The following is a 27,768-nucleotide window of genomic DNA, read 5'->3' as shown; positions in this document are numbered from 1 at the left end:
CTATTCTGAAAAAAGAACTGTGAGGGGTTAATACACATCTCAGTTTAACACAAGAAGGGTGGTATTGGGAGACTGTAGTTAAAATTATTATCAGAGTAGTACTGTAAAAGTTTTCTTGTTCAGAGTTCACTTCTGATTTATTTCAGCAGAATATGTAAACAGTTCTGAAAGTTATAGCTCTCATCTCTGAAAGTCATATTTGTATTTCATTATCTAGGAAAAAACTAGTACTCAGCTTAGAGGTTTTGTTATCATCACATGAGAACCTGTGACAGAAGCAGTAGGAAATCTTAATTTTCCGTACCAGTCTTTACCTCAGCACAATCCCATCTCTTCCTGATGCTCTTTGCTCTGTAACTTAAACAATACCTTCCAAATTCTGCAAGAAATGAGGAAGGGATGGCAGGGTGCAGAGTAGGGCAGTGTTTGAGGTTTGGTTTTCACCATGCAAATCAGAGCATTTACTGAATGTATACAGCAAAATTGGTGCATGTTCTTGTAAATAAACATTACAATATAATGCCTCAAATCAAAGAGGGAATCCTGATTTCACAAGGAAATTTACACTGTTTTATAGTCTGGTGTTTGCTTTTGTAGTCTTATATATGTTTTTTCATACGGTTTTGCATTAAGTAACCTGAAAGAGATGAAATTTAATGGAGTGGGATTGTTTTGAGATACATGTGGATAATAAGCAGCCCACCTCCCTGCTTCTTTGTGCTCGTGCTTATCTATTTCCTCAGGTAATGTATGCTAATTCAGTGGCACAATATCACTGCATTATAGATGTTATTCAGCATTCCCTCTTGCCCCTGTATTTATCCCCTTGCTTTGTACCCACAAACAGGGTCTATTTTGTGTACAGAAACATGTTTTTGATCTGGGTTGCAGATTGCTTAACCTTCTCAAGATAATCGCTCTTTATGCAAGTTCAGTGAAGTGTCTGACCTAGCAGATGAAGTCTCTGATTCGTAAGAGTTATGCTAATTCCAGTATGGTGAATATAATGGGGGCTTTGTTTACTTGGATCTTTGTAAAAAAGACTGTACAAATACTGATAGATACCTGTGATACATATTCCAACCTCCCTGTCTCCATATTGACATTGTGTTCTTTCACTCAAAAACAAACAAACAATATACTGTGTGGGACACCAGGTGACAAGAACCTAGTGACTGATACTGATACTAGCAGTTAGCTGAGAGGATGCATCAGTGTACGAGCAAATATTCATAAATTCAGAAAGTTGTTATTCTGGTCAGTGAAGTGTTGTTACTTCCTGGGACAGTAATTTTCTCCTTTTGAGATATGGGCATGTTTTTGTTACAGAACTGCACTACTTGGTAGGGGGAAAAGGGTTTCGCTTTCACCTCTCTGGCTGGAATAGTTGCCATCTGCATTGAGAGGCTTCCCAAATACCGCAATGTGCAGACTTCCAGAACCTTAAAAAGGTTTGATCTGGGTGTGTCTAATTGAAATATGTACTACCAGAGCAATCATGTTCTACAGTGTTTTTCCCCTTTTCACTATAGAGCAGAGGGAAGGGATTTCACAGTTCTCTGGCTTGGTATTTTTGGCTCTTTGGTTCAACCATTTCAGATTCAGCAATACAGGGGTAAATGTTGAAAATGGGAGAAAATAAATTAGGGAAAAATACACATGCAGCATTCTGGTATTAAAATATTTCATTATGGTAAAATAATTTTTCAAGAGAACATAGCTATGCCTTTCTCAGAATGTGGTGACACTTTTGCCTGGTAAAAGTTGCTCTACTCATGGGTCATATTCCTGGTTTCCTCTATTATTTCTACTCAAGAGCTTTGACTGAGCCAAGTAGCTGCCACCCAGGCAGACCATTTCTCTAGCTACCCATGAGGGGAAGGTTCATGGTACACTCTTCTGTGTCACGTGAGTGAACAGTAAAAATACATTCTTTTCTCATTAAAATTCCTGAAATAATTTGTACCTAGCTCAAGACAGATGTGCAGTATGAATTTATATGTCAACTTCTGCGTATCTTCTAGAGTAAGTTATTATATAAGCCAGTAATGTTTATTCATCCTCTCTAGAGAAAGGTTTATATCACATATGCATGATTTATGCACTAGAATTAAACGGAAGAAGTGACAATTATGTATGCACTGAATAGATTTTATCTTCCTTTACAACAGTGATGTGGGTAATGGAGGAAAAATTACCTGTGTAGGCATAGCGCACCAAAGCTTTCAGTGCATCAGGGTCTACTCCCTCCATCTTGATCTCCTCTTGTTTTGCTTCACGCACATCATTAGTAAACATTGCGGCAAAATAATCAGACACTGCACTGAGAACCAACCTTGAAATAAAAGCATTTTAGGAGGACTTCAAATCACTTCATAAGCTCAATAGCAAGCATAAAATTCAGTATTTTTGTATAATAAATTGCGTGTGCCTTAGAGAAGTATTTTGCATAGGATTCAGAACTTATAGCAGTGAGCAATAAAACTAAGGGTAATTAGTAATTTTCTAATTTTCTCCCATAAAAACTACTTGCTGTAGTTTGACAGGAGCAAGAAGGGAAGATGGGCAGTAGCAATGGTTCATATTTTAATTTCTTTCTATTTGAAATAATGATTATGAAATGTTGATCACATAATTTATTCTGTTGTTAGCTGATGTCCTAATTACAGTAACTGTTCTTTCATAGCTGAACAGGGTAGGCATAAATTGAAGTAGCATTCAGAAATTTCAGGCTTTGAAGCCATGTAAACAATAATGGGAGATGTACCTGTGAGCTGGAATCTTTTGGTCTCCAACTATAAGTAGAACATCACACAGCTGCTTCTGCTGCAGGTAGTTCTCCATCTTGCGAAACGTTTGCTCTGCATGATTTGTAGACTGGAAATATTCATCTGAGCCGTTGGTGTTCATTCCAAGGAGTGGGCTGGTGGTCGTTGACAGCCTGCAAGGGGAAGCGGCAATGTGATGAGTGGAGCATTACAAATGCTGATTATGTTCTTCATATAATCTTTGTTCAAATGGCAGTACAGAAATGTTTAATTTTATTAAGCTCTTATGATCTTGGTCTTACTTTGCCTTCCATTTTTTCCCCGTTTGGTATCTGCATATAAATTGTAGTTTACTACAGTTAACTGTAGTAGGTGGGGGTGCGGAGTTTTCTAACTGTATTGGGTGGTGCTATGGAGTTGTCTACTTCTTATCAGCCTTGTGTCCATGACACACTGTTGCACAGCACTGACGTGACAAATGCAGCTTCCTGATCATTCACAAACAAAATACATGCAAAATAAACCAATTTTTCTGTGAACCAGTAGCTAAAATATCTTGTGGTGTGAAATTTTAGATGTTAAAGGTCTTTAGGTCTTGTTTCTCTTCATACTTTGTACATTAAATTACTAAATAGGAATAAATCAGAAGACAATTTGACAAGGACCATATAATTGTAGACAAATTACTAAACTAAAAGCTGATGAAATGAGTGCAGTATCGAGCCTTTAGAATCTGAATGCAAATAATGAAGACAAATTTCTCTGTCTTTTCATGGAAATATAAAACTATTCCTCCCACTCCGGAACTGTGTTAGCTGGCCCACTTACAAATATCCATACTGGTTTTTAAGATATCATTCCTTACTGCCTTTTAATATGGATTATGTTAGATTGAAACACCTTTTCAATATTTTCTTAAAAACATATCTATTTTTATATGCATGTGATTTTAGCAAAATAGGAATGCATTTGTTGATATGCATGGTTATCACTTATTTTGAGAATGCTGCAATCTTCACTATTTTAGTTAAAGATTTTTTTAGAAAAACATTTTTCAGTTTAAGATCATACGTTATTAAAATGTAAAGCACCTATTCTTTAAAAGTCGAAGCCCAGCTAGAAAATAATGGCAGCTGGTTGACTAAATTTACTGGTTGTCTTTGATTCTGTTAATGCATCTTCATAAATGATTAGGAGAGATAAAATCTCTTCATGGAATTAATGTATTAAATTTAGCAGAATATTGGATTACATTCAGAATTGAACATTTAGTTCAGAAAATACAGAAATAAAAATGGATAAATCAGGTTGAATCAGTAATGCTATCAGAAAATAGATACAAGTGAGATCATGCATTTTCAAAGATCATACCACATTAAATAGCTAATCAGAATTCCAGAGAAAGAAATAGAAATCAAATTATAATGTAATACTGAATTGAGACACAGTAGAGTTTTCTGTTCCCTTGGCAATACAATCAGTGCTTTTCAGAACAGTCCAGAACAAAATCTCAGTGGGTATGCCTATGATGTGTCTGGGTTTTTCAAGACATGTCTCCTTTTTCCATCTGAAAATCTATAAAAATGAAGTTTTCTGAATTTATGTACTGCATTTATAGCCATCCCACAGCCTGTTTGGAATGTGGCATCTTTTGGGCACTGGTATGTGTCAAAAACCTTAAGATTCCCAGCGTATCTGATGCTTTTCAGATGCACCAGAGTTCAACATACTCATTCAGGTCTTGCCCTGCTGACTCACTGGATGTGTTACTGTCTGGAGATACAGATGATTTCTGGTATAGCAGAGGCATGTCAGCTCTACAGTGTATGGATGCGTCACCTGATGCACCTGAAATCCCAGATATGCTCTGTGTGTGCACAGTAAGTGCAGGTGTGTTTGTCTGGGCAATCTCTCATACTAATTGCAAACACACTAAGATACACCAAATCAGGGCAATAAATTCTCTAGCTTTCTTTTGAAGCTCTTTAGTACAATTTCAAATGATTTTTTTTCTTTTAGTTTTGTTTTTTAAGAAAAAGGGGCAAATAAAGTTCACCTATAATGTGTATCCTTTGTACTCCACAGCTTACAAAAATTAATTTGTCTCAGTGAGTTTAATGACTATAGTTTTGTGTTTGTTTTCCTTCAGTGCTTCATTGAAAATGAAGAAGCTGCAAAATTGGATTATATGCTCATTAGTTTTCCACCAGCTACTTGGTGCCAGACTCATACTCTATAACATTCATGTTTTGCTATTTACCTCTTAACCTTTAGCATTTTTCAGAAGATTATTCTTTCAAAACCACCTTTTTTCAGATTCATTATATCCATTCTAAGTGTTGTATTCAAGTATGTATTACATTGCACTTATCCTTAATGTCTGGAGAAATCAACTAAAATAGTACTCAGCCCATCCCTATTGCAAATGCACAGTACTAGTTTCTTGAAATAAATAAGTCCCCATAGTGTGCCTATAGTTGTGGGTAGAACAGTCATTTTTAAGCTGCAAATATTTACTTAAAGTCTAATAATTTCCTTTAGTCCTGAGTGCTTTTTTCACATGTTTTGTAGAGTGGCCTTTAACTACAGCAGAAATACCAATAACTCAATTATTTCAAACACAAAGGTCTTCAGAGACTGAAAAATACTGGAAGCAAAAAGAAGTGGTCCATTACTTTGTTAATATTATAATTGGTAGTTTATCTTCAGCAGCTGATTCAAAATGGTAGCTATAGTATATAACGGAAAGGCAAAATTAAAGATAAATATATTTTTTCTTAGTGTACGACTGTCACTGCAGAGAATTCACATATTAACCTCCAGAATATAGTACCGCAAATCAGTGAACTAAAGAAGATAGAAATTAAAGTATCTTAAAGAAAGAAGTCAGTAAAAATATCCTTGAGTCTGATGTCTTTATGTTGAATTATAACAGGGGATGCTGTGCACTGTAATGCAAAGATAGGCAAGCTAGATGCAGGTGTGCTAGCATGAATATGTCTACCTGTCATCTCTTGTTCCGTGTGGTATGAGTTAATGTGCTGAGAACAACACATAAAGAGAACTCAATGTTCTCTCAACCTGCTCAGAAAGCAAGCATGTAGAATATGGAGAAATACTTATTTTCTATAAAATGTTTACAAGTTTGGACAAATAAAATTGGTATGTTGAGTGATAAAAGTTTCCAAAGCCCTACGGTGACCATGGAATTAGTTTTCCATTCAGGCAGGGAAATTACCAATGAACTGCTCTAAAAAATCAGAAACCCCAGTTTCTTAACATCATTTTTGTGTTAGTGTTCACTAGGATGCTGAGTTGCATTAACACCATTAGCATTAGTAATGATGGCTTAAGAACGTGAATTAGCATAGAGAGAGCAGACACAAATCTATATTTAAATGATTTCAAAGTAGCTGAGCTCTACAAATTTCATCTTAGGTAGAGAGCCAAGGGAAATAATTTCAGAGTTTTCCTGTAAGGATTCACTATCCTGTAAGGAAATAACCTTATATAATATCCTGTAAGGATAGTGAAAATATGGTACCATTTTAAAAAGAAGAAACATGAAATTTTGAGACAGGCAATATAACCTGAAAACTTGAAGAAATAATCAAAAAGCATTAAGCATCTAGACAACAACCAGAAGATAAATACCATTCAACATGGCTGTTCAGAACAAATCATGTCATAACCATTTTAGTTTTTCAGAAGATAACAAAGCTTACTAGGAGAAAAACACTAGTTGTCAGAAATCATCTTGACTTTTGGATGACTTCTGACACTACTTCACATGGCATTTTCGAAATGGAGCTAGGACGGCATGTTGTAAGTGTAATAAATATGAGAGAGAGAAATAACTTGTAAAGCTTCAATTGTATCAGGGATTCACTTTCAAAGGCAGACAATGTTCTGAATGCACTGCAGGCAAATTCTGCTTCTGATGCTGCTCCATATTTTTATTATAGACAAGGATATGATAGAAGGAGGGTTACGTCAATATGTGATAGCGATTCACAAACTTTTTGGGAACAGAATCTATATTGACAGCCTTTGTCCTTATTGATGCTTTCGTATGAGTAATAACCTAAATGAAACACAGGCTAAGAAATGACAGCTGAGGTAACAGGTAGGTTATTCTGGACCCCAAACAAGCCACGACTCAAAAGTAGTGTTGTGGATTTAAAAGTATCATTTTTTCTTTGGTCAGGAGAACCAGTGTGATGAGTTACATGATTCATTCCAGGCCTACAATTCTTTAAATTTCTGAATTACGTTAAAATTATCTTCTGTCTTCATGAAGCACTCTTCATTAATCAGCACAGCACTCTTCATCAATCAGTATATAAAGGCTAAATTCAATTTCCCTCATTATTTAATTAGAACGTGATAAAACATAAATGCTGTTTATTTGCACTCTCCTTTTTAAAATTCAGTACGTTCTTAAAATGCCTCATTAAGTGTGCCTATGGGCAAAAAAGCAGAAAGAACTCCTGATAAAAAGGAAGCATAGAAGCGTAATATTTCATGAAGACCAGGTGAAGGAATGCAGTATTTGATTTTTTTTTTTGCTATTGTTAAGGTTATTATTTGTATTACTGTGACCACATCACCTTTGAATGTGTGTTGAATGTACCTGTTTAACCTGCTATAACATTTGTGAAATTCAGTAACAGTTCAGTTATCAGTGTCACTTTCAGATTTTGATTTTGGATAACTTTTCCTCTGCACTGGAAATCATAGCAGCCATCAGCAGCAAACTGGATTCCGGTCAGAGACATTAGACATCCCAAGGACTTGATCATAGCTGAAAGCACCAGTGTGACTTCAGATTTGTGACGCTCTGTATGTGCTTTAGTGGTGACAAGGCATGAGGCAAAATTGCAAGTTAATCAGTTCTGTTTGTTTGTGCAGCAACATTTATGATGCAACTCATCATTTTTTTTTTTTTTTTTCCTTCTCATTTGTTTCTGCTTATTCAAGGAAACTGCACTCAGCCCCCACGCCGGCAGGCTCTTTTCTATGCAGCTGTTTGAGCCCTGACCCTCTGTCTGCTGGGCAGTGTCATGGGGTTGGAGGTGGAGAAGTGCTATTTTCCTACGTGAAACCATAGGACCATAGCATCTGCTAGAGATAAACCACATCATTTGGCTGAGAAGTAAGAAAAATATTTCTGTTAGGAAGCCATTTCTGAACACTGATAAAAAATAATGGTGAAGTTGATGCACCTGTGTCAATTGCTTGCTGATAGAATTTTGCCACATCAGTAACTGTCCCAACCCTCTGCCTTAAATTTTTTACTGCAGTTGTCTCCTTTATTATTTATTCTTCATAAATATGACAGGTGAAGATTGTGTTGAAGTTCTGGGATATGGGTAAAAAAATCTGATCCAAAAGAGCATGGAATATTGTACTGTATGTTGATGCCTGCTGAGGCAGTAACATCAACATGAGGTATTAACAGGGACAGCAAATGATGTAGCAAACAAAAAAGCAATTGAAAGGTATATCTATTTAAGGTAACAGAGATTTCTGACTTTTGTCTAAATTGGAAGTTCATACTGACAATTCCATTAGAACTTGGAGCTCTTGAATATGCCTGTAATAATTTTTTATTGCTAAGATTAACATAAACCTGCCAATTTTCTCAGTTGGCATTAGCTAAAATAACTTTTCCATTTTGGATTACAAATATAAGTGTGTGTATCATTAAACACAGGAGATTCAGCATACCACTGAAAGTACTGTAACTGTTTTGAGTTGTACTCTTCCCCCTCCCCAAGACATGGTAGTATACAGCTGAATGCCATTATGATTCATATCAGGATGAATTTGAGTTATGATATTTTGAATTCTCCTATGAATAGAAAGCACGTATTTGGTGGAGTGATTCCACTGGAAAGCAGAGGCTGCAACCAAACTGCAGTGCCCCTGAACACTGTGCAGCCCTTTATGCTTGAGGTAGATACAAGCACTCTCTCCAGTAAGCTGTTTTCCTTTGGAAATAGGTTGGTTTGAGGTGGTTTTTTTTTCTTTTCACAGAGGAGATTAATTGTAAAATTATTTTCCAGGCTGACTGCAGTACAGATTGTTCATATTGCCATGTGTGCTCCCTCAGTTGTTGATCTTCATCTACTAGGAAGACAGTTTGTTGAAAGCTTCATGCGTTCTTTTATTGGCATCTTGTGTCTATAAGTAGTTTTATGCTCACAATTTGCTTAATACAGATAGTTTAGAACTGACATATTCCTGTGGACATGGAAAGTAGTTCCGGTAATTTATTCCTGTGTTAAAGCACAGTAAGATGTGGTCTTGGTCTTCTTTGGTTGCACTGGAGCACTACGTGAATAATTTTGTTTAACTGCTGAATGCAAACATTTAAAATTTTGCTGTTACATAAACACCTGTTCAAGAGTCACCATCTCTGGGATTGTGTTCCTGAGATTTTGGGCTCCATTTTGAAAATTGCTTAGCAATTTATTGCAGACCCATTCATACATTTTAAGAAACACTAAAATTAGGAGTTAACTGGCCTTCACTTCTTTGAAGTCTGACAGATTGGCTGGGAAAAGCCATGGAGCAAGTCCTGTTGGCCTCTGCCTTTGTATGCAGTGTCCCACACTGTTGTACCAAAAGGACTCTGGGAAGTAGTACAGCCCCACTTGAAGTGCAATTCACAGTGCTGAGATAGCTGCTCAAAGTGCGATATTCATATGCTGAACAATGGGGTTTCTAGTGAGCTGGTTGAAATTGCTGAATTCACTAAAAGTACTGGAGGAGCAAAAATCAGCCCATCCATCTTCTGATACATGAGAGCCAGTGGATTACCCAGTGTAACTGGGGACTTTATCACAGCGACCTATCACTGTCAAAATTTGTAATATGGTAGGAGTCTTCAACTTAAATAGCTCTCTTCCTGATTCCGACTAATCTGAATATGAAACTTTACTATAAACATTATAATGGCATGACTTAAGAACACTTATTTCCATAGCATGAAATACTTTCTTAAAAATTGGAGCTCCAGCAATATCTAATCAGCCTAGAGAGCATGCTGTCTGCACGTACATGAGTGTTTTATTATAAGAGATATACGCCTATATTCAGTGATGAAGTGAGTGTCTCAGAAATCATTTAAATTAATGCCATCTTAAATCACCATTCAAGAACATTATCCTTCAGGAGAATTAGTGCTGTATTCATTTACATTATGTAATAGAGAATAAGAACTGAAACATTCCTGGTAAAAAGCTAGGAGTATGCATATTACTATCTTAAAATTAACCTTTGTTCTGATAATGCTTAATGTAGAGGGGGCATAGTTGTCTCAAATACCCATGTGCATGTTTCTCAAACCATACACAATTCCTGAGTTCACGTTGTACTCTTTGTGTGCATGTAAAAGGTATCATCTTAGTGTTTACAGATAGAAAGTTTTAAAGTAGGTATTTTGAAATGAGTTTAGAATGAATCAGATGTAAAGTGTGTGTGCCATTCCTTTATATCTACCTTCATAACTTCACAAGGTTAAGTAGATGCCATATAAGGATGAGGAAATTACAAAAATTGAATCTTGGTGTGTAACTATGGTTCATCAGGAACAAAATCAATTTCCATACATTGATATCACTAGATCTTTTTGAACTAACTTAAAAGTTTGATTAGAAAATAGGCTAAATGCTGATGTAGGAAGCGGCAACTTCATAGAAACTGAAGACACTAGCCATGATGTTGTTTATTCCAGTGAAAATTAGGACATGTATTTATTATTTATTACAGCAACCAAAATCTTATTCTCTGAACCAGCATGCTTAACTATTAATATGCTGACTCAACTATTTCCTGCAGAAGAAGGAAATGTTTCCCTGCATCGTAATATGCATGCCATATCTGGCATGGTGCATATTGTTTTGTAACTAATTTTTAAACAAAATTATATTTAACATTCATTTTTCTAAGGCAAACAAAATCAGTACTAAGCCATTCTACATCGACATTTATCATGCAAGACATGATAATAGACTATGAGGATTTTATTGTCTTGATTAATGCAGATTCCAACAGTGCAAGAAGCATTCTGCGGTTGTCACTGCAATGCATGATTTCTAATCTAACATTTATATGACATAATTATGTTGGAGGGAAATGAAAAGTCATGAAGGAGAAATTCAGTGCGGGTGACTACTTCTTGATCAACTTTCTTGTAGCCAGTGATAATATTGTTAGATAATTTAGTAGCATCTGTCTAAAGAACGAAAAATGATGTAACCAGAAGGCATGCTATAGCACTGTCTTGAAGTTGTTAATGTGGACCAAATGAAAACTAATAACTAAATGCTGAACATGAGCTTGTGGCATTTTTATTTAGAGGACATACAAAACAAAATACCAAAAAAACAATGGCAAAAAAATTTTTAAATCCAAGCATGACTATTGCCAGATGAAACTAAATAAGTCCATGTTTCTTTATTAAACACCTTTCAGAAAGAGTCCTAATGGGAGAGACTGTGGGGAAAACAACCTGCTTTATGCTGTCCCCTTTCACTGTTGTTGGCAAAAGTGAAACAAGGAGATCTTGGGAGATAAAAGTGTGAGGAAGAAATGAATGTGAAGTGGTTCTGTCTTCAGTGAACGGAATTTTGAAAATCCGAAGAATTCTCAGTCTCAGCAGCAACTGTTCTTGCCCCTGTCTTTTTGAGCCTTGCAGCTAATCAGATATGGATACTGCTATGAGATTTTTAAAGGCATCTTGATTTACAAAAACTCAAACCACTACCATAATACCTTTATACATGCTTCTCATTTTTTTCCTTCATCAAAGGGATTCTCTTCCTGTGCTTGCCATGACCATTTCACTTTTTGCATCTTTTTCTTTTCTGCTTTTATCTTTTTAGACTCTAACTAAGCAATAACAAGATTAGGTTTCACTTAAATTGGAAAACGTGTTAATCACCTTTTCAGCAGAAGGCATTTTAAATTTCACTTCACTATACGTGACAGATCTTCAGTCTTGTAAAATTCTATGGGCTTGTTCCAAAGTATTCAGCTGATCTGCTGAATACCTCATTTAAAGCAAAACGTAACTGCAATGGAAAAAAAAAAAAAAAAAAAAAAAAAAAGGTGTGATTTTTAAGCTATTTGGCCAGTATGCCCACCATAATTACAGATTTATTAGAAAAGAGTGAGGGAGAATGTGTATAAAAGTACAGTCAGCCTCACAGACAGAAAGCACACTTGAGAGGGAGATTGTAGTTTTCTATTCTGTGAGGTTTTGTTAGCTACATAATTTTATCTGTGGTCAGTTCCTTCCTTTTCTTAATTGTATAATTATACCTTGAGAGGTTTTCTCTGTTATAGCCAAATATTTATCCAAGTTCATAGGTACAGGTATCCTGATATCAGAATGTTCTCCAGCCAGTTTTCTTCTGGTTTTCTGTGTCAGAAAACATAACATAAACCTAGGTCTAGAGTGGTGTTAAAATAAGTATTCACATCTGGCTCAACTGAGTGGATTTTGTTTCAAGTCAGTAAAATGAAACCAGCAATCATTGAATACCCTTCCATATATACTGGAGGGAAGTGGTAATGTTGTAGATTAACTAGAGAGTTGTGCTTTATCTTCTGCTCATATCCTTGGTCACTGACTTTCACTTTTTTAATATCTGACAAATATCTCAGTATTCGTTATTATATGCATTTTTGCTGCTGTCAGAAATTAATGTCCACTGAACATCTGGCTCAGAAAATCAGGATTTTGAGATAGCAGCTTACAATAATTACTTACAGAGGAAACCTCTGTTCATGAGTCCGTAGCATCTTTAAAAGGTAAAGAGCTGTCTTTACAACCTTTACAGATAGGCTATTATGTCTACTTTTATTTGACAGTATGAAGTGTATTTAACACTATTTCTGACAACATGTCTTAAGAAAGCCTGTGCTCTTGATGCTGTTGGCAACTTGGCATTTATCCTGACAGATAATAGTGATAACTGCTCCAACAAGCCAGGGTCTGTGACAACAATAACTACCCATAATTGAATTTGAATAAAAGTAGTATTGAAAGAAAAATGAAAAAAAAAAAAAAACCTGAAAAGAAAAAAACCCTGAAAAGTACAAGTTAGAACTGATACAAACAGTGGAAAAGATTGCTTGTTGTGGTATTTATGACAGACTTTTGCCTGGAGGACCCATATTACTCGCTGTTCTAGGCTGGATGGAGGTAAATTCGTATTATAATGTGATTTTACAAAAAATAAGAGAGTAAATTTATCAAGTTTATTCAATAAAATATTTACTACAACTTTTGCTGAGGTTGTAATCTATCAATATCCAAATGAAGCATGTGATAATTTGCTATCATAGCTAACTTGATAGAAAAATACAAATCTTTTTTTCAGCCTCCTGAAGTAGGAAATGATTATTTAGCTTGCTTGCAATCTGCATTGTTTCAGTGAAAACATGCTACAAGATATACCTTGAAACTATTCAACAGGTCATATAGTCTCCATCCTTAGAGGTTTTCAACATACAGCAGGATAAAGCAGAGCAACCTGGGCTGATCTCACAGCTCACCCTGCTTTGAGCAGGGATTGGGTCAGAAACCATCTGAGATCCTTTCCAACCTGAAATTATCCTGTGATCTTATGATTCTAGAACCCCTGGTAATTTAAATAACTGGAAAGAGGTAAAAATATACTTAATGAGGATTTCAGTTGGAGGGAAAAAAAAAAAAAGCTTTAAGTAAGACCAATGTAAATACTTACCTGTTACCATCTAAAGGTTTTAAGGTTGTTTTGAAAGCATTGATGCTTCCCTCTTTGGAAATTTTTTTGATGTAGCTTCTCTTTTGGGCAGTTGCTCAATTTCTCTCACAGTTTTCTCTTACGACTGTAGAAAACTGCTATTAGTTCTTAATCTTCACGCAATATCATAACATGCATCTACTGTGTTCCTACTGACCGTATTTCCACCAGCAAGAAGATCAAATGAGAGCTAGTCAAATGTATTAAGGGTGGGTCAGCCTTTCCTACTCACCTTTTGTTAGATACTGACTGCTGAATCTCTTTATTGAATACAAACAATGTTCCCTCCAAATGCAATGTGAAATTTGATGTATTAAATTGAATACGCAAAGCTGAAACCATATTTATATTGCTTCTGGGTCAGGACCCTTTTTTGCTTGGGTCTTACGTTTCTTCCTTGCCATTAGTCTACAGATCACATTAATATATTACAAGTCTTTCCTCCAAATAATTTACATTAGAAACTGGTCTTGCATTTGAGAGAAAGCATTGGGGTGGTATAGGAAAACCAAAAAGACCTTAGCAATGGTTTATAGAATAAAAAAGTAACAGATGAGAAAGTTGGGAATCTAGAAATTAGAAATTTTACATTTCAGCTATGTTTTCTCCCAAATTATTTTAAAATAGGGTTATGTTGAAAGGTACGTATTAGAAAAAGTAAAAATTTCTGTGTTTTACCATCACTTGATTTATGAAATGTCACAGCAGTAACCAGTAAAAGTGAAATAGCATTTTCACTCAATGGCTTGGCATATGGGGAACAACAAAGGATGTTTTAGGAACTTTAGTGACAACATGTGAAAATTCAAAGACAGGGCATCAACCCCATATATTGTTTAAAATATATAAGGAAATAGTTCCAGATGAAGAATAAAAGCTTGGTAGCTTGCTAGCAATTGTGTCATAGCATTATTGCTCCACTGAACCACTGAACAGGCCAAACTGTTCTGCCAGTCCTGACTTTGTTCTTTTACTAATCGTGTTAAGTTCAGCTTCAAGTTCACTAAGTAACACTAAGTGGAAGAGTATAAGGACACTCTAAATAGCTGACTAGTAATTGAGCTGCATATCGAATGAGGAAGTAAGAGGCACACATGAGCTCTACTCTTTTGGGGCATCCCATGGGAGCTTCATGCTGAGCAACTTTATTGGCATATTGCAACACCAAGACACTCTAAATTTCTTTTATAGGTGAATTTGGGATCCTTTAAGTGAATGAAAAAACATACTAAGACAAAAAATTAGTCCTGACTTACAACCTTGTTCCTTTCTGTGCTTTTCTCAATGCTTCACTGCATTCTGATTGAACATTCTGGCTCCTGCAGTGTCACAATGCTGTAACTTCCCAGGAAACTGTCTTACACTGTTTGTAAATCCACTATGACAATATATATGAAGAGACTGAGTTGGCTGTACTGCTGGATGATTTTACTAGGTCAAGCATCTCAGCCAGGAAAATCAAAAGTCTGTCCTAAGCCACTGTACCAGCACATATAAGGGGAGGTGGGGTGTCTAAGTAGTGAAGTAGGAAGGAATTTATGCTTTTGTATGTAGTTTTCTGAATGATCAGCAAGATATACTGGAGGCAATCTTACATGAATGTCCTCTGTGAGACAGTCATGAAAATCATGACTCAGAATAAGCATTTTAATCTTTAAATGCTTTTTTACAAATTATTGTTCTAAAAGATATTTCTGTATGTTTCTCGGTAGTGCCAGGCAGTAGGACAAGAGACAACAGGCGTAAACTTAAACACAGGAAGCTCCACCTGAACATGAGGAAGAACTTTACAGTGAAGGTGACTGAGCTTTGGAATATGTTGCCCAGAGAGGTTGTGAAGTCTCCTTCCCTGGAGATATTAAAGAGTTGCCTGGATGTAATCCTGAGTAGGGTACTCTAGCTGACTGTACTTGAGTACGGATGTTGGACTAGATGACCTCCAGTGGTCCCTTCCAACCTCAGCTGTCCTGTAATTCTGTGATTGTCAAGCACTGGAATAGGTCGCCAAGGGAAGCTGTTGAGCCACCATCCCTAGAGGTACTTAAAAGGTAGACATGGTGCTTAGGAACATGCTTTAGTGGTGGACTTGGCAGGGCTGCATTAATGGTTGGACTTGATGATCTTAAAGGCCTTTTCCAACCTGAATTATTCTATGTTTGGTTTAAAACTCTTGATATAATCACAGATCAGTCTTTACATATGTTTGAATTATGCTTCATGACTTAAAAAAGAAGCACAAAATTCTCCAGTGTATTGGACAAACTAGAGAACTTTCTGCAGAAAGCTGTAGTTGTGATGTCCAAAATAACTGATGGTTTTCATTACTCCAGTTAAATTGCTTTGTAGGAAGAGTCAATTTCTGCTTGTTTCCTACCTAGACTAAACCTCTTTTGGTAGTGCTGAGACTCTACAAATCTGCAACCTGCTATCTCTATTTCTTACATTACCCTCTAATATGTAAATAACAGTATGGTTTGCAAATAGGCAGTACTGGCAAGTTTGGGATCTATAGTTATTGATGTTTGGTTAGATCAGTATACATCCATTATAAGCATAATTCTAAACTGTAGAATATCTTATGGTTTTGTTCAGAGTATATCTTTATTCCCTTCCTTATCAGCAAGTAGCTTTTTGGTTTATTGAATAAATAAAAGATATTTGCCTTTATATATGCCTTTAATAGCACATTGTGGGGCATCTGTCGATGAGCTCAGTTTTTAGCTTTCTAAAAAGTGTTTTCTTAAAAACACGGTTTACTCTGTTGGTTTTTGTTTTTATTTTGTTGAGGACAGTTCAAACTACAAATTATTGTCAAATTGTAAGGAAAACTTCAAGGCCTTAGAAGTTTAGTACTAAAAAATCCTGGTTCCTGGCATACCATATGGTCCAATAATAAAACTCCCAAAAGCTGCTTCCTGAGCTTGCAGGAATAGTTATATATCTCTTATGTGAGTGCATGTGCACATGTCCCCAAAATGTGACTCTGCATATATTTGCAGGTCCGTCCTGCACAGGGGTTACAATTCTTATAGCTGAATTCATTACTTGTTTTAATGCAATTTTGAAGTATCTTTCTTGGCTAGACAGTGAGAATACATTCTCTTTGTAGTGGGATCTAAGGGTGCACCAAGAGCAGATAACTGTATACAGTAACATATTCTCCAAATTATAAACAAGGTCTTTTAAAACTGAGAGACTGAAATATTGAAAAATATTAAAAAATAATATTTTCAATAATTCATTTCCTGTCTTTTCTATATTTGTGGAGTTGTGGATCTCTGAAAAAGAAAAGAAAATGCAGCACACATTTTTATGCTTAGTGGCATGCTCAGGGTTTGAGCCCTCCTGCCTGTGCAACAGAGAGGAAGGTTATTCTCTTATCGCAGCAGACCACAGCTGCCTTCCAGGCTGGCACCGACCTGGGCACTACAGAGTTAAAGGGAGGGTGCAGAACACTGTGTCAGTAAAGCCAGAGTGGAGCAGGTTATATGACATATTTTAGCAAGTCGCATCTGCCCTAGGGTCAACAGGGTAGGCCAGAAATGAGATCACCAGACCTGGTCTTTCTCCTTGCATTTTCACCATGTATTTGCAAAGACAAATCTTCTGCTCTAAGCAGATGAGTATCTAAAACATGAATCAAAATGGGTCAAAACTGAAGGTAATGTCTGAACAAATATTCTCAGTCTGAGAACAGGTTTTCATTACGTATCTTGAGGATTATCACTGTGGTAGAAATGGTACCACAGAGGTAGAACATGACTAAGAAAAAATTACAGCGATATTTTTGTCTGCATGTGTGTATATGTGCCTCTCTATTTCTTCACATTCTGAAGTGTTCTGAAATGGTATGACATAGAGACACAGAGCTTTCCGAAGCATCTGTGCTAAATGAACACTGTAAAAGAGGTTTCCCTAGCAACCCAACCATATGTAATAGCTTAAAATAGCTTTTCTACAACTCCTAGGATTTCTTAGTGCCTTGCTCACAATTTCCCTTCAAATCAAGATATATTTGCCCAGTTCAAAAAGGTTCTTTATTTTCTCAACTTCTATTAAAATGAGCAGGATTTGAAAATGCTTATTTCTTGCAAGAATGCCTCATTTCCTCTTGACTTCTAATTTATCAGGTAAACTGCAAAAAGCATAGCAAATGGTGACAGTGGCTGTCCACTTTATCAAATGCTTGCTGTTCAAAACATTTTAATGTAAGTAGGTTAGTGGTCTGTACTGCTTATTGGAATAGGGATAGTAGTAGTAGTTGATTTTTGTGATATAAGAAGATAAACTGTGCAACTGTATAGTTTAATTCATCAATCATAATTTTCATGAATTCCACTTTGCATTTTAGCAGCAGTTTGCAGGCAGACTCTGATATTTGAAAACATGGATCTGTTCTTATTGTGTCCCTAGAAAAACAGCTATCAAATCTACCTTTAAGATGAGTAAACTGTGATACCAAGAGGCTAAGGAATTTCTCCAGGCAACAAATCTGAGACATAACCCATGGATATATATTTTCAGATTCTAATTCAACTAGTTGTAAAATCATACATTTACAAAGTCAGAAGCTGGCTGAGAGTGCTTGAATCTGATTAAATCAAATGTTAATATACAAGTAAGATACCTACATTCTTGTCCAAAGATTTTCAAAGAATGTACAGCAAAACTGAAGAAGTAGTTAGGTATCAGATGTTAATCTTTCTTTCAATAAATGTTTGTTTAGCCTAAATGGGTTTTAATTAAGAGAACAACAGAGCAAACTTTTAATCATGTGCTCTTCATGTGCTGTTTTGTTTCTAAATAAGGTGGCCTTGTGCAACTGGAGAACACAGCATGAGAATACAGATGCTGTTTCCAGACAAAATGTTTTTAAACTGTAGTCATTTAGGTACTGTATCATGTATTTCAACCTCAAGTGAAGTACTGGCTACAAGATAGGGTGTTCCTTTAAATACGTCTAGTTATCCTTCTTGTTACCTGTGAGCCACAGACAGACTTCCAGTGAAATATCCTCTTACCATACAAGATGGAAACTAGAATGAAGGATGTTTAATAATAATAATTATTGGATGGCAGAATTGTTGGAACGAGTCAGGCTCTAAGTCTTGTTCTATCTATTTTAATTATTATTGAACTGAGTTTTGACTATGAAGCACTTGCTTGGAAAAGGAGGGAAGGGGGTGGACGCGGAGATTTGCTGTCAGAGCTGCGTGGGAAGCTTTCATGTCAATGTATCTGATGAGAGAGTCACTGAGGTGGTGTACGCTTCCAGAGAGGAGGAAATTTTGTTATAGCCTTGTTTTTGAGGTTATTTTAAAAATTTATTTCCTATACCTGCCATAAACTCTCTCTTTGAATCCTTACAGCTTCATCTTTGTATTCGTTTAGGCTGTGTACCCACAGGTATGCCTTACACAAGCCACGTTCTTTATCTTATCACCTGATACCGTCACTCTCTAAATATAGTATCATTATTTTATTCTAGCAGAATGAAAAGAGCTAAACTAAATTGGTATATACCAGGCTAACTGAGCTGTATAGCTATAATAAGTCCATTTATTTCTTTGAATATGAAAAATTTTAGTACTGTTCCTCATTACAGCATTTCAAATAGATCAAAGTAAACAATTCATCCACAAAACAGTGGTGAAAATAAATTGGGCATTTCTTTCAGAATGCTGTCTAGCAATAACTTTCAAATCAAGCAAGCTCTCCCCCTTTCCCAAGAGTGCTTCAGCAACCATATGATTTCCTGTGGATCTTACAATTGCATATGCTCAGTACATCTTTAAAAACTGCTCTGCATTGGTCACATGTGTTTAATCATCTCCTTAACTTTTTCTGGAGACATTAAGAAGTGATTTTAAGAACAGTAATAACTCTTTAAAAAGTAATATACCAGCTGTCTTTGCTGAGAGCAAGCTGTATGGAGTAGAAATGAGAAGATAATTGAATCATAAATAAATAGTTTTGAAATTAATAGAATTGTCCTAGTTCCTTAAATTACTATTAACTGGTATTTTTTTACCCTTGCCTGTAATAATTAATCTTTGAAGGCTATGCCTTCATTTTAAATGTAAGCCTGTAAAATATTGTGTGGTTTTAGTAAGTTATATAATCTCTCATTATAGACTTCTTAGTGAGGGAATGGGGTTACACTTGATGACATCCAGAGGACCACTCCTTCCACAAGCTAAATATATTTAATTTCAAAGTACAAATGTACTTCTTTCTTTATTTTTTTAATAACTGTTGCAACCCACTGTAATTTTACGTACTTTGGCCTTTTCAAGTTCCACATAAGATGTCATAATAGAAGGACAAATATGAATAAAATTTGCTGAGGTGCCTTTGAGACATGTTAATTCTTATTTCTGTACTAAGAGCTCTTGTATGAGGCAGCAGCATTTGTTTAGTCAGAATGGCTTCACTGGTTACTATTCACTGCATTCGCAGATTAGCTAGGAGGTCCTATCCTTCTTTGTGAGTTACTGACTTCTGGGAGAAAGGTGATTCTCCTCTTAGATTTTATTCCTGCATTGGATGCCACTTGCTATAACTTCACGATTTTGTACGCTTAGCAAACATTAGATATCAAAGGAAAATTATCTTGGTTACTCTCACCTATCACTTTTCAACCACTTGTGAGGGAATTTCCATAAAAACTATAAAAATGCAGCTTAATGTGACAAATTATCTCATGTGGTACATGTGCGTTTGTTCAGTTCGTAAGTAAAACTAAAGTAAAACTAGCAGATGCAGCATCTCAACCATGCCAACGGAGTGTTCATCAGCCATCATTGCCTAGAATGTCACCCTCGCTCCCCTGCTGCAAACTGCTCTTACATTGTGCTAAGGCATTGAAAAGCCACATGAGCTGTTCAAGCATCACTTCTGAGAGGAGATAAGCAACAGTATCCTAAATAACCCATTTCAAATGCCTCCAGTTTCAAATTCATATTTTGACCTTTAGTTAAAGGTCATCTTTAAAAGGCAATTAGGTTTTGCTTGTCCTTGAGGTAGCAGTGAAGCATTTTGGTTATGCGTATCAGACCGGCATAAAATCGTCTTTTAAAAAAGCACTGTTGTAATATATATTAAGTTGTTATAAGTATTAAAGAAACCTCAAAATGCTTCACAAATCAGAAACATAATTTCATAGCTCTTACTTCTTGCCAGATTCTGCAGTGTAAAAGTAACCTAATTATTATTTCTAGGCACTTAGAATTAAAAAAGAAGTCAGCAAGAATCTCTCAAGAATTTAACATGTCAAAATAAATGGAAGTCCTTTATTATATGTTGCAGTAGGCATTATGGAGAACAGAAAAGAAGTAGATGTTACTTATATCCTGGACATGAGCGTATTAGGTATATATATCAGGTAGGACTAAGTTCAACCTGAAGAACTGTTTGGAGTCAGCTACTATCAAACAGGTGCAGAGCTGGTTTGAAATCATACTTTTGAAGTAATTGTCATCAGCTCGCTGATAAATAGGAAGCTAAATTAAACTATGTTCCCAAGGAGCTTTCCACTGAAGTTCAACTTTGACTTTTCATAAATTTTCTAAATTACTTGGAGGAGGAAATAAAACGAAGGCTTTGATAGGAACCTTACAACAATTGAAGATCATGGCAAGCTGAGAATAGCTGCAAGTATATTGGAGCATAGGAGCAGAAATTAATATTAAATCAGTGAATTGGAGACATTAAATAGGATCAGAACTAAATATTAACTCAGCACATTGGAGGCATTATCTGATAAACATAAGATGGAATTCATTTGTGCAAAGCACTATGTGGGAACAAATAACTGAAAAAGTGTACAGATGGTTAGGGAACAGGCCTTTGATAAAGGGTCAGGAGTTTCACATGAATCACACACTAAGCATGAGCAATAACACCATGTTGTTGACAAAAAGTCACGGAGCAGGATATTCAAACAGATTTTTAGAGAGAATGACATGTAAGTAATCCTGCCCTCTACACTAGAATTGTCGGTCTTTAACCAGAAAATAGCCAGATCTGACCACAGGCCTGCAGGTACAGACAGACATGCTGGAGGGAGTCAGGAGTGCAATGGAAATAGTTGTCTAGGGACTTCTGAAAAAAGATTGCAAGGATTGTGGCTTTTTAGACTTGCAGCAATTTTCAAACATATAAATCAATGCTGTAGAGAAGAATGGTGTAGAAATAAAAAGAATAAGGGGAACAGTATGCTATTGTATTCATGGGGGAAAGATCAAGGAAATAATGAGCTTAAATTGTACTACAGGTAACCAGGGAAGCACCTAAATATAGCTGATCCAACTTTGTCATAGAAGGATTGACATGCCATCTGACTAGATGTCCTGTATTCTTTATTATGTTGGCAAGCCTTTTATTTGTCAAAGTTAAGCTTTTTGAAAGCTCTTTTCTCAACATGATGGGAGTTCAGTGAAAATAAAATTGGAGCACTTTTGTTTTCATTTAAAAGTAAAGGCTGCTGCTGTGTGAGATCAGGAATAATAATTTCCAAACTTTTAACTTAGGCATCAGATATGATTCACAAAACTGAATTCTTGGTCATGAGGGGGAAACAGTGTCATGATGTGCTATTCTGAATGTAACACTTCATCATTTCTGGAAAAGATACATCATAGTTCTCCCATTTACAAGATGCATTGTCATTATTATCAGTCGTTCTTGTGAATCAGTGGTAGGACTCTGCTTATTTGAATACCCAGAACTCCACTCTTATTGCACAAACCCTCTCAATTTGGTTTGACCAGAATAATTTATATGTCCCATTTTCACCAGGAAAATTATCACCTGTTTTATTTTTTTCAAATCTTCTTTTGTAGTGAAAAATTAAGCAGACACAGTTTCAGTGAGCATCTGTTACAAATTTGAGAGGACATGATGAATGCGTAGCATAATGGCTCTTCTCAGAAAAGTTCTTAGTAGAAGGAAACATGGCAGTGTGTGTCCTTAGCCTCTTCCAGGGTAGCCAACCAAAGAAATAGCATTATAGGTGCAAGAAATTGGGGTCAGGCACAGCATGCTCATTTATTCATTTCCACCTGTTCAGTATCTTCTAGGATACCACGATAGTTAAAGAGGTACTTTTTTCCATATAGTACCTTTATTTCACATTGGAGTGTGAGCCAAGGCTATTACCTTCTACTGGAAATAAAAACAACTTCAGGAAAAACCCTCACATAGGGGATAATGTCCAAAGTTGTCATATATTTGTATGTGTTTGTATATGCGTATGTCAGAGACAGTGAGGGAAATGGTCTGTGAGTTATGTCCATATGGCTGGCAAAAAAAAAATAAAAGATGACAATCAGATGAGGTTTTTATGTCTTAAGATGAACTACCAAAATAACTGAACATCAGTTAAATTGTCACTATTGCCTCAGTTAAGAGGATACTCCTCCCAAATGTGTTTCCATGTACTGACTGCTTGGATTATGACATGAAAAGATTCTATTAAAATTAATTAGAAGTATATTTTGTCTCATATGGAAATCATGTGTTTTTAGCAAAACTAGGGCTTGTCAACCAAGCTGGAGTTTGTCAGCAATTTTTTATCCATATAATTAGAAAAAATGCATAAGTGAAAAATGATGAATGGATGCTACATTCATTATTGAACTCTAACTGCCTTTGGGCAAGTAGGAAAAGACGTACACACAATTTGCCAGCACGCTGGTCTTCAATAGTATACTTATAGAATCCTAATATGTCTCCAGGCAAGCATGCATAAATTTATGTGGAAGTGCATCATAAGGTTAATAAACACTAAGCCTACTGCTGCTATTGAAAGGCCAGTACAGTCATGCCTGTGACTCCAAACTTTATCAAGGGAAGTAATCAAGGTAATTCAATATCATAGATTCTTCTTATGAGGAGGTATCAGTGCTTTTCCTGTTTGTGTGTGTTCTTGTGTTGCATACAAGAGCAAAGTTTTGTTGACTGTCAAACAAAATGTAGCAATCAAATCCTCTTGAGTTTTTGTGGACATCTCTGGACCACTGACAGATCCCTTACTTTGAATGAACTGAACTGCTTCAAGCTCTTCCTGATGGAGGAGCCTGAACCTCAAAAGATTCCAGAGAGTTAGAGGAGATCAGAGATGATCACTAACTAGCTAAATTGCACAAAATCCAGAAGCAACACTGAAGAAGACAGTCCCCAGGCACACAGGGAGTCTGTACTTCCTTAAAATAAGCAGTTTATTTATCTGTTATGCACCTTGCATTTATTGGTTGGTCACATCTTAACTGGCTGCTGTTACAACAAAACTAATGAGTTGTGGTCACTTAAGTTCTCACTTACTTTGTCATTTGTCATGGGGTATCATTCAGGAGCAAGCCTGTAAGTCAGAAGGGTTTCTTCAGGTTTTATGCTATTTAATTTGGGTATCGGAGTACCAAAAAAGATTGAAGAAAGCAGAAACAAGTGTACTGATGATAGTATATTCAAAATGGACCTATTGTTTGGAACGTCGTTATTTACCTTTCCTCCTCCTCCTTACCTTTCCACCCTGTTGCATCAAACCCCAGGGTGCAATGTCTGTATCACTGAAAGCGTGAAGTCCTGAGGTTTCTAGAGAGAGGCATCCCAAGTTTTTCTGAAGGAACTGAGAATGTTGTTTTCAGTTTCCAAAACTTTTTCATAGGGAATTTAAGCTGCTAGTAGAAATTGTGTTCATAGTCTGCTGAAGATTGAGGTTCTGGCCTGATTTTCTATCTTTTTCTACTATTTTCAACATCCAAGCGACATGTAGCAGTGCTCTGCTTTAGAGTCCAGCTAAAAATGGGACTTCTACAGGCAGAGGTAAACTCTCTGGATTAGAGGACTCTGAAGGTATGGTTCCTTTTATGGAATAAAAGGCAAATTTGATTGAGATTGTCTTTGGTGTCCTCAGGTCTGAATGTGAGAGAGCATATGGCTGCAATAATTGTGAGGTTCATTATGCAGTGGCTTTCACAGTGTAAGAAGATGGACTCAGGGGATCCTGCAAATGCCTGATTTTTCAGATGTGTTAATTGCTATCAGATCCCATTGATTGCAATCAGTTGTTTGGAACTTCTAAAAGAAAAAGGAGGTTCAAAATTATTCAAAAATATGATTTCAAAGGCATAAGAAGAGGCATTGTACTGAAGAGATGAAAATATATGTGGCAACAAGATATAGATAAATACAGATATAACCTGCCCAATCAATTATCATATTAATTCACATGTGGTCTGTGCTGGATGGTACAGGACAAGAGAACAGTGATTTATGTAAAGATTGCTGTTGGTATGTATTTGAGACATTGGAGCTATGTTATCTTTAATGATACATATTATTTTCTTGAATTAAATTTTAATTATAGAGAAAGTCATAACCATTAATCATTTTCTAAATAATTTCTTACAAATTCAGCCTCTTAAGGTGTATGTTAAGATGGGTTTTAACCTACAACATGCATAAAACCTGATAACTTTACAGAAAATAAATTTATTTGAATACGCCAGTATTTTGTAAGGTATATACATTCCCAAAACTATTATAAAAGCTGCAAATTTAAACAGCTCAAGACAAGAACTTAAATTTGAATGAATGTGAAGGCACATATGAAAGTTTATATATAGCTGGAGAAAATGTCATATCTTATTTTAGAAGCTAGTGGCTTAGCACCTTCCAAACTGAATTGATTATGCTTTTTTTACCACCTTCTTCACCTGATATAGAATCTTATTTTTATTATTCGGTATTCCTTATTTTTCTTTAAGTTAAATTGACGTTCTTTTTTTAAGGAGATGTGTACTGTCATTCGAAACAAACTAGTACACTGGTAAACAAACAGAACAGAGCAAACACATTCCAACCTCGGTGATTTTATTCTGTAATGATTTTATGTAATACATATTGACATATTGTTTTCAAAATGACATTTTGGAATGCATTTGTTCCTGTTCAATCTGCAGATGTTCCCTACAACAGATGCACAACTTGAAAAATACTAACTGCTAAAAAATACAAACTGTCAGCTTTGTTTTTACTGAGAGAAACTATAACTTCAAGTAAGACAGATTTGTATTTAAATGCAATGCAAGAAATCTAAACTATTCGTAAAGACTGATGGCAATCTCATCAAAAGGTGCAAATAATCACATTACAGAGGCATTATTTGAGTCCAAGGTGGGGTAACATTGTTGCTGTATAGCTAACAATACTGACATCAATTTTGGAAAAATAAAATAATAAAAAATAAAAGGCATGCTTATTAAAATAACTAATTAATATTTTCTTCTCTGTATAAAAATCTTAAAAATCGCTCTTCCTTTGTGCTTACACATTTAAGGTCTCATAGCTGTAATGTTTTTTCACCTGACCTTGCAGAAAGTGTTTGTCTTAGTATACTAAATAAGCCGTGAAATAAAGGGACTGAAAATAAACCTTTAAAAATGGCAAGTAATGACGCTTCCTTGCCACTTAGTTCAATGTTAATTATACTTGTCAAGAAGGCAGCAAAAATAAGCAGTGAGGAATTTGACAGATCGGTGGCAACCACACAGACTGTGCACCTCCAGCACTTCCCATTTGTCAAAGTTGCACCCATTGATAACGTCACAATGAGGACAGTATTTCAGAAGGCTCGGGTTTTTATCACACTTACAATAAATCAAGAAAAAAATAATATGCTGTAAACTGTAATAGGGACAGTTTGACAAACTGGCAGATTTTATTTTTCTGGAATAGTTATGAAATGATGTATCTTAAGCAAAGATCAAAATTTTGTGACAGTGTTCCTGCTCATTTTTTTAATGTAAATGTGTTTCTATTAATTTGAGTGTGGGTGTACACATATAGAAAGTGAGACTAATGCAGTAAGGAACTCAGGTTAAAAACAAAGACAGTTTCAGGGAATAACTTGGATAGAAGTACAGCTTTCTAAGTGCAGACTTTAAAACTCCTACCTCTCTGCAGATTCATCTGAATTCTCTTCTGTGATCATCTGCAACTCCTGTGTGGTTTTACTTGAATCTTCTTTGACACAGTTTTCCTCTGTGCTTGTTTTTGGAATATCCTCATATGATCGAAGCTGTTCAATGAGATGTTGCTGATGCCAGGTTTGAATAGATCGGTGGTGCACTGGGGTTGGACCTGGCACGGGTGCTAGTATATTGTGGTGGACAGGACTGCTGTTTTTCTTCAGCCCATTTCTGTCCCGAGCATGGTTCTTCAACCTGTTCTGAATCGGTGTCCCTCTGTACTCATATCCTTCCTGCTGATGGCAGCCCCCCGTGCCTGTGGAGCCTTGTGAGGGGTGACTGAACCACCTCCAGCGAAGCCTCAGGATCTGCTTCACATCAAACTCTTTCTTTCCAGATACTGACATTTTTTTCAGGGAAAAGGAAAAAAAAAAAAAGAAAAAAGCCTATTCTTTTAGAAAGGAAACGGATTCTTTGTTATCTCTTGTGTTTCAACTCCTCTTCTTAAGAAAAGACAACAAAAGAACAAATACCGGTAGCTCTCTCCCTCTCTCTTCTGATTAATATACTGCAAGCTCTTCAAGCCGATGCTAAGCTGCTGCTAACTGTATAGGTGGGAATCCATACTGACAGGATGATGAGGTCAGACCTTAAACAAGTAAATCAGCTTAGCACAGGAAAGCAGCAACCATAACACTACCCAGCTGCTAGGCTTACACTCTCACAGTACTATAGCACAGCTCTCTAATATATAACCTAGCCTCACATGATCCTAAGGGATCCGAAGCTGCAACTTAAGATGCAGGAAAGCACATACAAATAAAGTGACAAGACTTTCTATCTCACAGGGTTTTCCATCAAGCTTGCTAATAAGCAATGCTGCATTTCACAGAAGATACATAGATTCCTTTATAGTTAGTCATCTTATGCAGATTTTTGGTAACGATTCACTGTAAAACTATCCTGTTTCCTTAAGGGGTTTGCATTTGTTTATCTTGCTGGGTAAAATTCCTACAAATGGCCTCAGTGTGGTAGCACTTACCTAAAGAAAAGAGGCAGCATTTGAATATATTGTGAAGAACTGTATGTATTTTCTCACCTACGGTTAGATTTCTGGATAAAATTAGAGGGGTATGAGAACAGAGGGAGGGAGCTCATGAAAATCAAGAGATGTGCTCCCTCAATGACTGCATCTGTGGAAAACACTGTTTCCTGGCTGAGTGCCTGTGT

General features: G+C 36.1%; 1 protein-coding gene across 1 annotated transcript in view; it reads right to left on the bottom strand.

Moving 5' to 3' along the window:
* KLHL4 (kelch like family member 4) overlaps positions 1-27,227 on the bottom strand; it is a 43,087-nt gene extending 15,860 nt beyond the window's left edge. The window contains exons 1-3 of the mRNA XM_080624981.1: positions 26,524-27,227; positions 2,768-2,941; positions 2,199-2,335 (exon numbers count right to left, since the gene is read on the bottom strand). Coding sequence (XP_080481107.1) covers positions 2,199-2,335; positions 2,768-2,941; positions 26,524-26,945 — 733 coding nt within the window. The 5' untranslated portion in view covers positions 26,946-27,227. The remainder of the gene's footprint in view (positions 1-2,198; positions 2,336-2,767; positions 2,942-26,523) is intronic.
* Positions 27,228-27,768: the final 541 nt, after the last annotated feature.

This window comes from Psittacula echo (assembly GCF_963264785.1).
Source record: "Psittacula echo genome assembly, chromosome: 8".
NCBI classification, from domain to species: Eukaryota; Metazoa; Chordata; class Aves; order Psittaciformes; family Psittacidae; genus Psittacula; species Psittacula echo.
The sequence above is the reverse complement of the archived record's forward strand: the minus strand, read 5'-3'. Positions and strand labels throughout refer to the sequence as shown.